General features: G+C 42.2%; 1 protein-coding gene across 1 annotated transcript in view; it reads right to left on the bottom strand.

Annotated features, from left to right (window-relative positions):
- The window catches only part of LOC140455522 (complement C4-A-like), a 271,191-nt gene that overhangs the window by 222,905 nt on the left and 32,459 nt on the right, over positions 1 to 15,827 (bottom strand). The window contains exons 4-6 of the mRNA XM_072550468.1: positions 14,583 to 14,653; positions 12,999 to 13,084; positions 6,837 to 6,919 (exon numbers count right to left, since the gene is read on the bottom strand). Of these exons, the coding sequence (XP_072406569.1) occupies positions 6,837 to 6,919; positions 12,999 to 13,084; positions 14,583 to 14,653 (240 nt within the window). The remainder of the gene's footprint in view (positions 1 to 6,836; positions 6,920 to 12,998; positions 13,085 to 14,582; positions 14,654 to 15,827) is intronic.

The raw sequence follows: 15,827 nt of genomic DNA, 5'->3' as shown, positions 1-15,827 counted from the left end.
GTGTATATATCTGAATATTTTGGATGTTTGCAGATGTCACCAAAATTGGTAGTGTAATAGATAGTGGGGAAGGATCTCTCAGCATACCCTTAATCAGATGGGCCAATGTGCTAAGGAATAGCAGATGGAATTTAATTTAGATAAATGTGAGGCATTAAATTTTGGTAAAGAACATCAGGGCAGGACTCACATAGTAGAGTCCTGGAGAATGGTGCCAAACAAATGACTGTGGGGTACAGATGCATAGTTTGTTGAAAGAAAAATCACAAGTACACAGGATAGCGAAGAAAACACTTCACTGGTCTTGCATTAAGTATAGGAGCTGGGAAGTCGTGTTGTGGCAGTACAGGACATTGGTTAGGCTACTTTTAGAATACTGCATTCAATTCTAGTCTCCCTGTTCTTGGAAAGATGCTTTTAAATGTGAAAGGGTTCAGAAACGATTATAAGAATGCTGCTGGGATTAAGTGTTTCAGCTATACACAAAGGCTGAATAGGGTGGGGTCTTTTCTCTGGAGCATCAGAGCCTGACGAGTGACATCATAAAAGGTTTATAAAATGATGAAGGGTATGGATAGGGTGAATAGACAAGGTCCTTTCCCAAGGGTAGGGGAGTCCCAACCGAGAGACATAGGTTTAAGGTGATTCAAAAGGGATCTAAGGGACAATGTTTTCACACAGAGGTTGGTGTGTGTATGGAAAGAGCTGCCAGAGGAAGTGGTGGCAGCTGGTACAGTTACAACATTTAAAAGGCATCTGGATGGCGACATGAATTGACGAAATGCGGCAAATGCTGGGAAATTGGACTCAATCTGTTTAAGATCTGTGGACGACATGGATGAATTGGAACAAAGGGTCAGTTTCTATGCAATATAACTCTGTGACTCTGTGAGATGGATACAAAACTTAGTCATAGGAAGTGAAGTGTTGCAGTGGAAAGGTGTTTTCGGACTGGGAGTCTGTGACCAATGTTGCTGTGCAGGGATCAGTGCTCGGATCCGTATTGTTTGTTGTGTAAATATTTTGAAGGAGAGGGTAAGTGGCCTGATTAGTAAGTTTGGAGGCGTCACAAAAATTGTGGGAGGCAGAGATAGTGAGGACGATTGCTGGTGAATACAGCAGGAGATAGATATGTTGGACACTTGAGAAATGGCAGATGGAGTTTAATTCAGACACATGCAAGTTCATGCACTTGGGAGATCTAATACAAGTGAGAAATACATCGTAAATGGCAGAATCTTTAGTCACATCACAGAGGAATCTAGAAGTACAGGTTCACAGTTCTCTGAAAGTCGGAACATAAATGGGTAAGTTGGTCAAGAAGGCATATGACATGCTGCCTTCATCAATCAGGGACAGAGTATAAAAATGGACATATTACAATTGTACAGAACGTTGGTTAGGACGCATTTAGAAAAATAGTGCTACAAGTGGTGGTTGTTATGGGGGATTTTAACTTCCCAGATATTGACTGGGAAAGCTATAGCTCGAGTTCGTTAGATGGGTCGGTGTTTGTCCAATGTGTGCAGGAGGGTTTCCTGACACAATATATAGACCGGCCAACAAGAGGTGAGGCCATACTGGATTTGGTTCGAGGTAATGAACCAGGCCAGGTGTTAGACTTGGAGGTAGGTGAGCACTTCGGGGACAGTGACCACAACTCGGTGACTTTTATTCTAGTGATGGAGAGGGATAAGTGTGCACTGCAGGGCAGGAGTTATAGCTGGGGGCAGGGAAATTATGATGCGGTGGGGCATGACTTAGGATGTGTGGATTGGAAAAATAGGCTTCAAGGGAAGGACACAAATGATATGTGGAGCTTGTTCAAGGAGCAGCTATTGGGTGTCCTTGATAATTACGTACCAGTCAGGCAGGGAGGAAAGGGTCTTGTGAGGGAGCCGTGGTTTAATAAGGAATTGGAATCCCTTGTAAAAGGGAAGAGGCCGGCCGATGTAAAGATGAGGCGTGAAGGTTCAGTTGGGGCGATTGAGAGTTATAAGGTAGCCAGGAAGGATCTAAAGAGAGAACTAAGAGCAGCGAGAAGGGGACATGAAAAGTCCTTGGTTGGTAGGATTAGGGAAAACCCTAAGGCTTTCTATAGGTATGTCAGGAATAAAAGGATGACTAGGGTAGGTATCGGTCCAGTCAAGGATAGTAGTGGGAAGTTGTGCGTGGAGGCAGAGGAGATTGGGGAGACACTAAATCAATACTTTTCGTCAGTATTCACTCAGGAACAGGACATTGTTGCTGATGTGAATATTGAGTCACAAGTGATTAGAATGGATGGCTTTGAGGTATGTAGGGAAGAGGTCCGGGGAATACTGGAAAGGATGAAAATAGATAAGTCCCCTGGGCCTGATGGCATTTATCCTAGGATCCTCTGGGAAGCTAGGGAGGAGATAGTGGAGCCATTGGCCTTGATTTTTATGTCGTCGTTGTCTACAGGAATAGTGCCAGAAGACTGGAGGATAGCAAATGTGGTCCCCTTGTTCAAGAAGGGGAGTAGGGACAGCCCTAGTAACTATAGGCCAGTGAGTCTCACTTCTGTTGTGGGCAAAATCTTAGAGAGAATTGTAAGGGATAGGATTTATGAACATCTGGATAGGAATAATGTGATCAAGGATAGTCAGCATGGTTTTGTGAAGGGCAGGTCGTGCCTCACAAACCTTACTGAGTTCTTTGAGAAGGTGACCAAGGAAGTGGACGAGGGTAAAGCAGTAGATGTGGTGTATACGGATTTTAGCAAGGCGTTCGATAAGGTACCCCATGGTAGGCTACTGCAAAAATTACGGAGGTATGGCATTGAGGGTGCATTAGAGGTTTGGATTAGGAATTGGCTGGCTGGAAGGAGACAGAGGGTAGTAGTTGATGGTAAAGTTTCATCTTGGAGTGCAGTTACTAGCAGTTTTCCACAAGGATCTGTTTTTGGACCATTCCTGTTTGTCATTATTATAAATGACCTGGAGGAGGGACTTGAAGGCTGGCTGAGCAAGTTTGCGGATGATACGAAAGTCGGTGCAGTGGTGGACAGCGAAGAAGGATGTGGCAGGTTACAGCGGGATATAGATAAGTTGCAGAGCTGGGCAGAAAGGTGGCAAATGGAGTTCAATATAGCTAAGTGTGAAGTCATTCACTTTGGTAGGAGTAACAAGAAGATGGATTACTGGGCTAATTGCAGGCTACTTGGTAGTGTGGATGAGCAGAGGGATCTTGGTGCCCATGTACACAGATCTCTGAAAGTTGCCACCCAGATAAATAGTGCTGTGAAGAAGGCATATGGCGTACTGGGCTTTATTGGTAGAGGAATTGAGTTCCAGAGTCCTGCGGTCATGTTGCAGTTGTATAAGACTCTGGTGAGGCCTTATCTGGAGTATTGTGTACAGTTTTGGTCGTCATACTATAGGAAGGATGTGGAGGCACTGGAACGGGTGCAGAGGAGGTTTACCAGGATGTTGCCTGGCATGGTAGGAAGATCGTATGAGGAAAGGCTGAGGCACTTGGGACTGTTCTCATTGGAGAAAAGAAGGTTTAGGGGAGATTTGATAGAGGTGTACAAGATGATTAGGGGTTTAGATAGGGTTGACAGTGAGAACCTTTTTCCACGTATGGAGTCAGCTGTTACTAGGGGACACAGCTTTAAATTAAGGGGTGGTAGGTATAGGACAGATGTTAGGAATAGATTCTTTACTCAGCAGGTTGTGAGTTCATGGAATGCCCTGCCAGTATCAGTGGTGGACTGTCCCTCTTTATGGTCATTCAAGCGGGCATTGGATAAGCATATGGAGGTTACTGGGCTAGTGTAGGTTAGGTAGGCTTCAGTCAGCGCAACATCGAGGGCCGAAAGTCCTGTAATGCGCTGTATTTTTCTATGTTCTAAGTATGGAAAGTATTCTGCCTGGAAGTCAGTGTTGAGTGGGGTCCCACAGGGCTCTGTACTTGGGCCTCTGCTCTTTGTAGATTTTATAAATGACTTGGATCAGAAAGTTGAGGGGTGGGTTAGTAAATTTGCAGATGACACAAAGGTTGGAGGTGTCGTCGATAGTATGGAGGGCTATTGCAGGCTGCAGCACGACATAGACAGGATGCAGAGCTGGGCTGAGAAATGGCAGATGGAGTTCAACCTGGATAAATGTGAAGTGATGCATTTTGGAAGGTCAAGAATGCTGAATGTAGGAGTAAAGACAGGATTCTTGGCCGTTTGGAAGAACAGAGGGATCTTGGTGTTCAAATACATAGATACTCAAAGTTGCCACCAAAGTGGATAGGGTTGTCAAGTAAGCATATGGTGTTTTGGCTTTCATTAATAGAGGATCAAGTTTAAGAGCCGTGAGGTTTTGCTGCAGCTCTACAAGCTCCTGGTGCGACCACACTTGAAATATTGTGTCCTGTTCTGGTTGCCCCACTATAGGAAAGATACAGAGGCTTTGGAGAGGGTGCAAAGAAGGTTTACTAGGATGCTTCCTGGACTGGAGGGCTTGCCTTATGAATAGAGGTTGACTAAGATCAGACTTTTCTCTCTGCAGAGAAGGAGGAAGGGAGGAAACCTGATCGAGGTATACAAGATAATGAGAGGAATAGATAGAGTCAATAGCCAGTGACTTTTCCCCAGGACAAGATTGACTGGCATGAGGGGTCATAGTTTTAAGATGTTAGGAGAAAGATATAGAGAGGACGTCAGAGGTAGGTTCTTTACGCAGAGAGATGTGAATGCATGGAATGCGTTACCAGCTAAGGTGGTGGTGGAAGCAGAGTCATTGGGGACATTTAAGCAACTGCTGGACATGCCCATGGATAGCAGTGAATTGAGGGGTGTGTAGCTTAAGTTATTTTATTTTACATTAGGATTAATCCTCGGCACAAAATTGTGGGCCGAAGGGCCTGTTCTGTGCTGTACTTTTCTATGTTCTGTGTAATAAGAGGACTGTAAAGGCTTTGGAGAAGATACAAAAATAGTTTTCCAGAATGTTGCCCAGTTCGGAGGATTGTTGCTGTGAGGAGAGATTGGACAAACTTGTTTTATTTTCAACTGAATGAAGGGCAACCTGATATAATTTTGAGAAATTATGAGAGGCATATACAGAATGGTTAGTTGGAATCTCTTCCCCAGGGTAGAAATGTCAAATACTAGGGGATATATATTTAAGGCAAGGAGGGTGTGTTTGAAGAAGATTTGTGGAGGCAAGGTTTTTTTTTTGCTCAGAGGGTAGCAAACAGTACATGGAATGCACTGCCAGAGCACATGATGAAGGTGGCTATGACAGCAACGTGAAAGCTGCGTTGTGACAGATATATGAATAGACAGGGAATAAAGGGAAATGGACTGACAAGATGAAAAGGATTTTTAGTGTAGATAAGCATCATGTGCTGGCGCAGTCTTAGAGGGCCGAGGCCTAATCTTTGTTCAAATATTTCAACCTGTCTCCCTGCCTACCATCAGAGAATTATATACATGAACCCTGAAGTCCTTCTGCTCCTGTACTCCCCTCAAATTTGTTCTATTGAGCCCGTATTGTCTCTATGTTCCTTCAACCAAAGTGCATTACCCAACAATTCTCTGCATTGAAATTCCACGACCCGGTGTCTGCCAGTTTTGTCAGTGTCCCACTGAAGGTACTCAGCAACATCCTCGCAATTTACTATTCTGCTCAGTTTAGTATCCTCTGTAAGCTTAGAGATTCTGCTCTCAACATCCACCTCCAAATCATTAAAAATAAGAGCCCAAACACCAATCCCTGGAGAACACTATTTTAAAGTTGTTTTAGATTAGATTAGATTACTTACAGTGTGGAAACAGGCCCTTCGGCCCAACAAGTCCACACTGCCCCGCCGAAGCGCAACCCACCCATACCCCTACATTTACCCCTTACCTAACACTACGGACAATTTAGCATGGCCAATTCACCTGACCTGTACATCTTTGGACTGTTGTCTCCATTCTGAGAATGTACACCTTCTGTTTCTTACTTTTAAGTCAACCTCGAGGATGCTGGCAAGGACTCGTTCAATCCCAAATATTTCCAGTCATGAAATGGTTCTAAATTCAATTGAATATTAACTTTTCGTGGGTGCAATCCGATTATACAGAAGGGGAGGCCATTCATTATGTTGAATGTGTCACCCTCTGTAACATCTCTGATATTCAAAATGAAGTATGCAGAAAGGGTTTCCATAGCAATTTCATCCTGTACTATTTAATTATGTGTATCCAATTGAGTAAGTGAAGCTTTGAGATATTCTCCAATTTGACTAAGCTAACTATTCATTCTAAGCTAACTACTTTCATTGATTCAATTTAGTTGCAATGTATCATGACATTCAAAGTGTGGTATTGAGGAAATATTACTCTGCCACATGCCAGTCCTGGGGATTAGATGGTATGACAAAGAATCCTTTCCCTTTATGCATTCACAGCTGACCTTATAACCTTTATCTTGAAGAGCAGGTCATTTATCCCCAACTTATCTGTACAATCAAAAACAAGTTAGATGTTCTTGATATTGCCTTTCTTTTGGTCTCAATGTGAATTGGATTTTAAAAATGTGACTACTACGTTTCCTGAAGCACAGTAGCAAGTACATTTCAATGATACTCCATGGTTATAAATTAGTTTTAGATGTTCTGATTTTCTGAAATATACCTGAAAGTGTGTAGAGAAATCATTCAGCTCTATTTTGAGATATTGTGGTTACGTGTGTTCTCAAAAGAATAAGACACCACATCCGAAGTCTGGTGAAATTAGAAATTGTACTGGACTTGTATTCCCGATATACGATAAACTCAAATAACAGTTCACAGGGTTATTTGGATTGTGTCATCGATCATGAATGAGCACTTACCGAATTTCTTCACTTCAAATTGCGCTGAAACTTTGGACGGAGGTGAATCCAAAAATTCTGCCTCTATTCGCCAATTTCCAGGCCTTTGTGTTAATGTACAAACAAAAGGTAGAGAAAAAAAGAAGTAAATTATCAATGTGACACTTTAAGAAAAAAAAGTGCACGAAGGCTCATTTTCTGATGTGCTTTTCTCAATAATTTCTGGGGAATCTGTTACATATAAAATACGTCAGAAGAACATGAGATTAGACGTATTAAGTCACATATCACTGGAGGCCACGTCATTTTTGTTTGCAGTCTGAAATGCTCTTTGCCGTGCTCCCATTTGTTCACCATGAACCGAAAGAAACGTGCTCCTCAGTTGTGAATGTATTCAGAGAATGAAAATAGAAGGGGAGGTAATGGCCAGGTGGTATTATTGCTAGAGTATTAATCCAGAGACACAGGTAATGTTCTCGGGATTGCAGTTTGAATCCTGCCAGGGTAGATTATGTCATTTGCATTCAGTAAAATCTGGATTTAAGAGTCTAATAATGACCATGTTGATTGTTGGGGAAAAAAAGACATCTGGTTTACTAATGTCCTTTAGGGAAGGAATCTGCCATCCTTACCGGGTCAGGATCCAGACCCACAGCATTGTGGTTAACTCATAAATGCCCTTTGAGCAATTAGGGATGGACAATATCTGCTGGCTTGGCCAGCGATGCCTTCATCCCATGAATGAATAAAAGGTTTATATGTTGGTTTGGTTTGTACAGTCAAGTAAAAGAACCTCTTAGCATCCACTCTGTCAAATCCTTTCCTGTCTTACATGTTTGACTAAGATTGCATTTCACTTATTAAACTCCAGCAGATGTAGGACCAACTCATATTGGCTTAGCTCACTTAACATGAAAGCAAATGGTACCACCCGCCATTCAAATAAATATTTAAGTTGGGGGAAGAAAAACAGAATCGTAGAATCCTAGAATTCTAGCATAACATTGATCATTGCATACAGTGTTGTTTGTGAAAAGAGAGTGCCCCTTCACTCTCCTCTTCCAGCACTATAAATTCTTACCGACATAATGAATATATGAACGTAGGAAACAACAATGTAATTCCGGTCCTTGACTCTTCTCCTCCATTGAAAAAAATCATGGCTTGCCTGATTATAAACCTTCCTGCCTGCCCATGATAATAGACAATAGACAATAGACAATAGATGCAGGAGTAGGCCATTCTGCCCTTCGAGCCTGCACCGCCATTCAATATGATCATGGCTGATCATTCCTAATCAGTATCCTGTTCCGGCCTTATCTCCATACCCCTTGACTCCACTATCTTTAAGAGCTCTATCCAATTCTTTCTTAAAAGAATCCAGAGACTGGGCCTCCACTGCCCTCTGGGGCAGAGCATTCCACACAGCCACCACTCTCTGGGTGAAGTAGTTTCTCCTCATCTCTGTCCTAAATGGTCTACCCCGTATTTTTAAGTTGTGTCCTCTGGTTCGGCACTCCCCCATCAACGGAAATATGTTCCCTCCTGCCAGAGTGTCCAGTCCTTTCATAAGCCTATACGTTTCAATCAGATCCCCTCTCAGTCTTCTAAACTCAAGGGTATACAAGCCCAGTCGCTTGCTTACCAAGAAATGATATACCTTTGGCTTATCTCTATATTCCAGTTCCCACCATATTCTCAAGAAGACTCATGACTCTGTGAGGGAAAGAAGTCTGATTTTTGGTTCCAATTTTGATCTATGGCATTTAGAAATAGACAGTTAGCTCAAGATTACTCCGTAATAAAATATTTCCTCCCTACATCGGTAACATGCACACTTCTCGGGATTTGTTATGTTTCAGTTGCATTGGCTCCAATGCGTATAAATTCCAATGGACTAAATCTGAATCTGTTGAACATATGACCAAAAGAGAAAATATTTTTGAAGGTATTATTCAGTTAGAACCTCTGTAAAAAGGTTACCACAGAGAACAAAGGGATCTTGCTCAGATGGACCAATGGGCCGAGGAAGGATAGTTGAAGTTTAATTTAGATTAGATTAGATTAGATTACTTACAGTGTGGAAACAGGCCCTTCGGCCCAACAAGTCCACACCGCCCCGCCGAAGCGCAACCCACCCATACCCCTACCTTTGCCCCTTACCTAACACTACAGGCAATTTAGCATAGCCAATTTACCTGACCTGCACATCTTTGGACTGTGGGAGGAAACCGGAGCACCCGGAGGAAACCCACGCAGACACGGGGAGAACGTGCAAACTCCACACAGTTAGTCGCCTGAGGCGGGAATTGAACCCGGATCTCTGGCGCTGTGAGGCAGCAGTGTTAACCACTGTGCCACCGTGCCGCCCACAATTTAGATAAATGTGAGTTTGGAAAGACAAATCGGGGAGGACTTATACACTGAATAGTAAGGTGCTGGAGAGCTTTGTTGAACAAAAAGACCTTAGAGTGCACGTTCATAGTTCCTTGGAAGTGGGATTGCAGGTAGACAGGACAGTGAAGAAGGCGTTTGGTATGATTGCCTTTACTGACAAGTGCATTGAGTATAGGAGTTGGGAGGTCATGTTGCAGCTGTATAGGACATTGGTGAGGCCACTATTGGAATACTGCATACAATTCTGGTCTCTGTGCCAAAGGAACGATGTTGTGAAACTTGAAAAGGTCCAGAAAAGATTTAGAGGAATGTTGCCAGGGTTGAAGGGTCTGAGCTATAGGCAGAGGGTGAAGATGCTGGGACAATTTTCCCTGGAGTGCCAGAGGCTGAGGGGTGATCTTTGAGATGTTGATAATAACATGAGGGGCATGGTTAGGGAGAATGGGTCTGAGTTATAGGGAGAGGCTGAAGAGGGCATAGGTATTTAAAAGGGAAATAAGGGGCATATTTTTCATGCAGAGGATGGTGTGTGTATGGAATAAGTGGCGAGATGAAGTGGAGGAGGCTGGTACAATTACAACATTTAAAAGGCATCTGGATGGGTATTTGAATGGGAAGGGTTTACAGTGATATGGGCCAAGTGATGGCAAATGGGATTAGATTTATTTGGTATATCTGTGAGTTGGACAGAGGATCTGTTTCCATGTTGTACAGCTTTATGACTCTCTAAGTCTAACTGCACTGAACCACTTCCAATGAATCTCAATCACTTATTAATGGGGTTGGTTAGCTCTGTTGGCTAGACCACTGGTTTGCATTGGAAAATGATAGTAACAGCATGGTCTCAGTTCTGATACTGGTTGAGGCTGCTGTGAAAGATTCTCTTTCTCAAACTGTAACCTCTCCAGAAGCACGATGACCCTCAGGCCAAACTACCATCAGTCATCTCTTTTAATGAGAGAGCAGTCTTGTGGTCTCTTAAGACTATGGGCCTTTATCTCTCCTTAAATTGGCTGACTAATGCTGTATACAGTATTCCAGACGAGACCTCACCAGTACAATGTATATCTGTTGCAAGAACTCATCAATTTACTCAATTCCTAATTTTGAGCTTTGAATGAACTTTCCTCAAGCAGGCTTAGGCAGTACATTCCACAACCCAATTGTAAACTGCAAAGTCATGAATATAATAATGCTGTAAAAGCTTCATGTGACACCCACCTTCAATCCACACCTTCTAGCCCCTTGCACAAATGCACAATTCTTCCTCCTTTTCCTCAGCATTCAGGATTAAGATGCAGAAAATATTTACAAGGATGTTACTGGGACTGCAAGTTTAAGTGAAGGCTGGATAATCTAGGACGTTTTTCACAGATACATCGAAGATTGCGGGATGACTTTATCAAGGTTTATAATATTATGAGGGGCTTAGATAAGGTGAATAGCAGTGGTCTTTTCCCTAGGGTAAGGGAGCTCAAAACTATAGGGGATATTTTTAACTGAGAAGAGAAAGATTTAAAAGGGACCTGAGGGATAACATTTTCATACTGGGGTGGTTCGCACGTGGAATGAACCGACAGAGGAAGTAGTAGCTGCAGGTACAGTTACGACATTCGAAAGACATTTGGACAGGTACATGAATAAGAAAGGTTCAGAGGGATATAGGCCAAGTCCAGGCAAATGGGACTAGTTTAGTTTGGTTGGCATGGATGAGTTGGATCGAAGAGTCTGTTTCAGAACTGTATGATTCTTTGATTCTATTCGTGATTTTAATTACTTGTATGAAACAGCTTCTCAAATATAATTACAGCATAGAACATAGATCATAGAACAGTACTCCACAGTACAGGCCCTTCGGCCCGTGATGTTGTGCTGATCTATTATCTTGCTCTGAGATCAAACTAACTTACATAACCTTCATTTTACTATCATCCATGTGCCTATCCAAGAGTCGCTTAGATGTCCCTAATATATTGGACTCTATTACCACTGTTGACAGTGCATTCCACTCACCCAGCACTCTTTGTGTCAAGAACCAACCAATGACATCTCCCGTAAACCTTCGTCCAATCGCCTTAAAATTATGCCCCCTCTTGATAGCCATTTCTACTCTGGGAAGGAGTCTCTCTCCATCTATGCCTCTCATCATCTTCCACATCTCTAACCCTTCATTGCTCCTTTAAGAAAAAGGCTTCTCTCCGTTAACCTTCCTTCATATGACATGCTCTCTAGTCCAGGCAGCGTCCTGATAAAAATCCTCTGCACTGTCTCTAATGCTTCCACATCATTCCTGTAATGAGGACATCAGAACTGAACATTACTCCCACTGCTCTCACGGAGGTTGCTGATTCACAAGGTATGTATTTAATGGAAGAACTTAATTTACCGGGTGTCATGGATACTTTAAGCATACAGCACTTTGAAACAATTGCGTTCCATGCTGAATTTCAGGAAGCCTTGGAAAGATAGCATCGGACCATGAAAAACATGTTAAGAGTGTACTGTCAGGATTACCAAAATGATTGGGATGAAGGTATCCCATTCCTATTGTTTGCCATTAGACATATCCCTAATTAATCTACTCAGTTTAGTCCCCTTGAGTTAATATTTTGACATGAAGTGAGAGGACCTTTGAAACCAATTAGTGAAAAATTGATCGGACTGAAGTCGGAGACCTCACACTTGGATTATGTATTTGAGCTGAGGGAGAGATTAAATTTAGGTGGGTTAGCTAAACAGCACCTGAAGAGGGAACAGCATAGAACAAAGCAGGAGACAGATTAAAGCTCTAAAATTCCAATGCTTTCCCAAGGGGATGACATATAATTGTTGTAACCAGTTGTAGAAGATCCCTCCCAAACCAGGTTTAGTAGTCCCTCTGTTGAGTCAGGTAAACTATTTGGTAAATATGCCGGATGGAAAGAAAGCTGTATCTGGTATGTCATGTGAGTGTGTTGAAACCTTAGTATGCTACAGACAGAGAACTGGCGTTAGTTACTGCCCCACAGGGTGGGGAATCAAATCCAGGTGACATGGATCGGAAGGGCCTCAATATGAGGTGAATAATGGGGAAGTCCTTGAGGAGTGGGATAGGTTAGTGAGCTATCTCTCTCAGGAGCAATGAACAGAGTTGAACGGTTTGTTGCAGCTGTACGAGGACTTGTGCAGGAATAAGGTAGGGAGGACTAATGCTATTGTGCGTGAGGTGGAAGTAGGGAATGCTGTTCCGATAAAACAACACCCGTACAGGCTTAACCCTCTCAGAGCCACACATGTCCAGAGGGAAGTGGAAGGAAGACATAATCGAACCGAGTTAGAGTGGGTGGAGTTTGCCAATCGTGTTAGTTTCCAAATCTGGTGGGATTCAACGATTTTGTGTGGACTGTCGGAAGGTCAATGCAGTGACTAAATCGAAATCCTATTCAATATCAAGGTTGGAGGACTCTGCAGGGAAAGTTGGACAAATCACTTACATCATGAGGTTGGACTTACTGTGTGGTAAGGCCACTCTATTTATGGCCTAACTAGCATTTTATGCAGCTCCAGGATATCCTCCCTGCTCTTCAACCCCATACCTCAGCATATGAAGGCAAGTATTAAATAGATCTTCTGAACTATTTTATCAACCTGCCCTGCTGAAATAAGGCTATGGACATTCACACCAGTGAGTAAATATAATCTTCAGTGCTTCCAAAGGTCCTGCTACAGATCATGTTTTCTCTTGTCTGTCCTGCATAAGTGCATCTCCCCACACTTAACGTGAAATGAAATATGTTAATAACTTACTCTTCAATATCAGGGATTTTTGTGCGGAGCAATTTCATTTTCTCTGACATCCAGTTAGCAGCCATGAGTTGCATGTTGCGGGAGTTCTGATACATAAAAAAGACAAAATAGATTCAGTGTGAAACCACAAGTCTTGATCACAAGTTGCTCAAGGGAGGGGCTCATGTATTGGGTGGTCAGCTTTTGTTATCAAGACAAATTGACAATGTTAAAATCACACATTCTGTCAGGAAGCAGTATACAACATTACACCATTTTGGCAATACTTTTTTAAAACAATAACAGGTTCAAAATATTCCAAATCATCATTTCACAGTGTAGAGCATGAACTTTGTGGGAAAAAAGACACAGTTTGTTGAAATATTGCATCTTGCAATCATCCACTAAATGGGGAAAACATAGCACAGATTCTGTATGAGAACAGAGTACATGAAAATGGACTCTGAACGATAGAGATGTTGCTATGGAAACTACGCAGGTAATTATGACTGACAGTTAATTGCCAAGATTTGTTCAATTTAAAACCAAATGCAATGCATTTGGTTGGTTGAGGCATTGCCTGAGCAAACAATTCAGAAAATGGATGTCACCTATACTGTTAATTTGAAAGAGACACAGTTTCTCCCTATATCTCTCCTGTCTGCAAACCCCATTAGTTTAGCATATTCCACTTCCAATAAATGTGGCTGAACTGAAGTCTTATACAACTGTAACGTAATCTGCCAACTCTTGTACTCAATACCCCGTCCAATAAGAAAAGCATGCCATATGCCTTCTTGACCACTCTGTTGACCTGCGTTGCCACCTTATGGGAACAATAGACCTGAACGCCCAGATCTCTCTGTACATCAATTTTGCCCAGGACTTTTCCATTTACTGTATAGTTTGTTTTTGAATTGAATGTTCCAAAATGCATCACCTCGCATTTGCCCAGATTGTAAAGAAAAATACAATTTGCTAGAAAATCTCAGCAGGTCTGGTAGCATCTGTGCAGAGAAAGCAGTTAGCATTTTGGATCCAGTCACCCTTTTTCAGAACTGACTGTACCGCGTTGACCAACATCTCTGTCTTGGGCATGCTGAAGTGCTCTAGCGAAACTCAGTGCAAGCTGGAAGAACAATGCCTCATTTCCTGCTTGGAAACACTGCAACCTTCCGGAGTCAAGTTTGAGTTCAACAGTTTTAGTGCTGAGCAACTTTTTCCATGTCCTGAACCAATTTCCCCATGCACCAGACATGCATGGGTTGCTCACTCAAACAACTCTTTTTCAGTCACTAATGGTCCCCATTTGTAAATCATTCATTATCCCAGACCCATTCCTTTGTCTATCCAATTGTTCTTCTTTCTCTGGGCCCCAACTCTGTTTATTATTTTCTACTCTCCTCTGCCCACTTCAGCCTATACACCAAACTTTTCCCTGCGAAATAAGTTCTGAAGAAGGGTCACTTGACCCAAAATATTAAATCTACTTTCTCTCCACAAATGATGCCAGACTGACTGAGCTTTTCCAGCAATTTTGTCTTTTTTTAACTGATTTCGAGCACCCACAGTACTTTTTCCCTCTCCAAACTGTAGTTTACTTACGTATATGGAAACCCTTAGTTTATCATTTACTGGTCTCATGTAGTGATCCAGTGTAAAAATTCTGTACATTGCTGTAAATGAATAGAAGAAAGATTAATTAATTCATTTGATTATTCAGGAGCAATTGGACATTTTTTTAAAAAAACTTGATTCTATCTAAAATAAACAGAATTAAATCCCATCTTCCTAATAATGTTATGTTATAGTTGGCATTGCAATATTATCAAATATGATATGAAAGATGACCTTTGGTCATTGCAGAGCAGGTTTGTGTAACTATTCTTTCTATTTTTCATACCTTTTGGCTTTCTTGCCTTTTTCTGTATTGATGCTCTTTCCTGTCTTTAGCCAGCATTTGCTTTGGCTAATGTACACACAACCATGATAGACTGGTTAGCAAGATTAAATCACATGGAAGATAATGAGAACTAACCATATGGATACAGAACTGGCTCGCAGGTAGAAGACAGAGGCTGGTGATGGAGGGTTGCTTTTCAGACTGGAGACCTGTGACCAGTGTTGTTCCACAAGGACCAGTGCTGAGTCCACTACTTTTTGTCATTTACATAAATAATTTGAATGTGAACATAGTTAGTAAGTTTGCAGCTGACACCGAAATTGGAGGTGTAGTGGACAACAAAGAGGGTTAGATCAGATGGGCCAATGGGCTGAGGAGTGCAGATGGAAGTTAATTTAGATAAATGTGAAGCGCTGCATTTTGGAAAGGCAAATCAGGGTACGACTTATACGCTTAATGGTAAGGTCCTGGGGAATGTTGCTGAACAAAGAGACATTGGAGTGAAAGTTAATTGTTTCTTGAAAGTGGAGTTGCAGGTAGATAGGATAGTGAGGAATGTATTCGGAATGCTTTCCTTTCTTGGTCAGAGCATTCAATGTTGGAGTTGCGAGGTCATGTTGCAACTGCACAGGATATTGGTTCAGAATATTGCCTGCAATTCTGGTCTCCCTCCAATCAGAAAGGTGTTGTGATGTTGCCAGGGTTAGAGGATTTGAGCTGTAGGGAGAGGCTGAATAGTCTGAGGCTGTTTCCTCTGGAGCATTGGAGGCACTTTTATGGAGGTTTATAAAATCATGAAGGGCATGGATAGGGTAAATAGATAATGTCTTTTCCTTGGGAGTCCAGAACCAGAGGGCATAGGTTTAGGGTGAGAGGAAAAAGATATCAAAGGAACGTAAGGGTCAAGTTTTTCATGCAGAGGGTGATGTGTGTATGGAATGAGCTGC

The sequence above is a fragment of the Chiloscyllium punctatum genome, chromosome 30 (genome assembly GCF_047496795.1).
Source record: "Chiloscyllium punctatum isolate Juve2018m chromosome 30, sChiPun1.3, whole genome shotgun sequence".
NCBI classification, from domain to species: Eukaryota; Metazoa; Chordata; class Chondrichthyes; order Orectolobiformes; family Hemiscylliidae; genus Chiloscyllium; species Chiloscyllium punctatum.
Note: the sequence above shows the minus strand (reverse complement) of the source record. Positions and strands in the feature narration are given on the sequence as shown.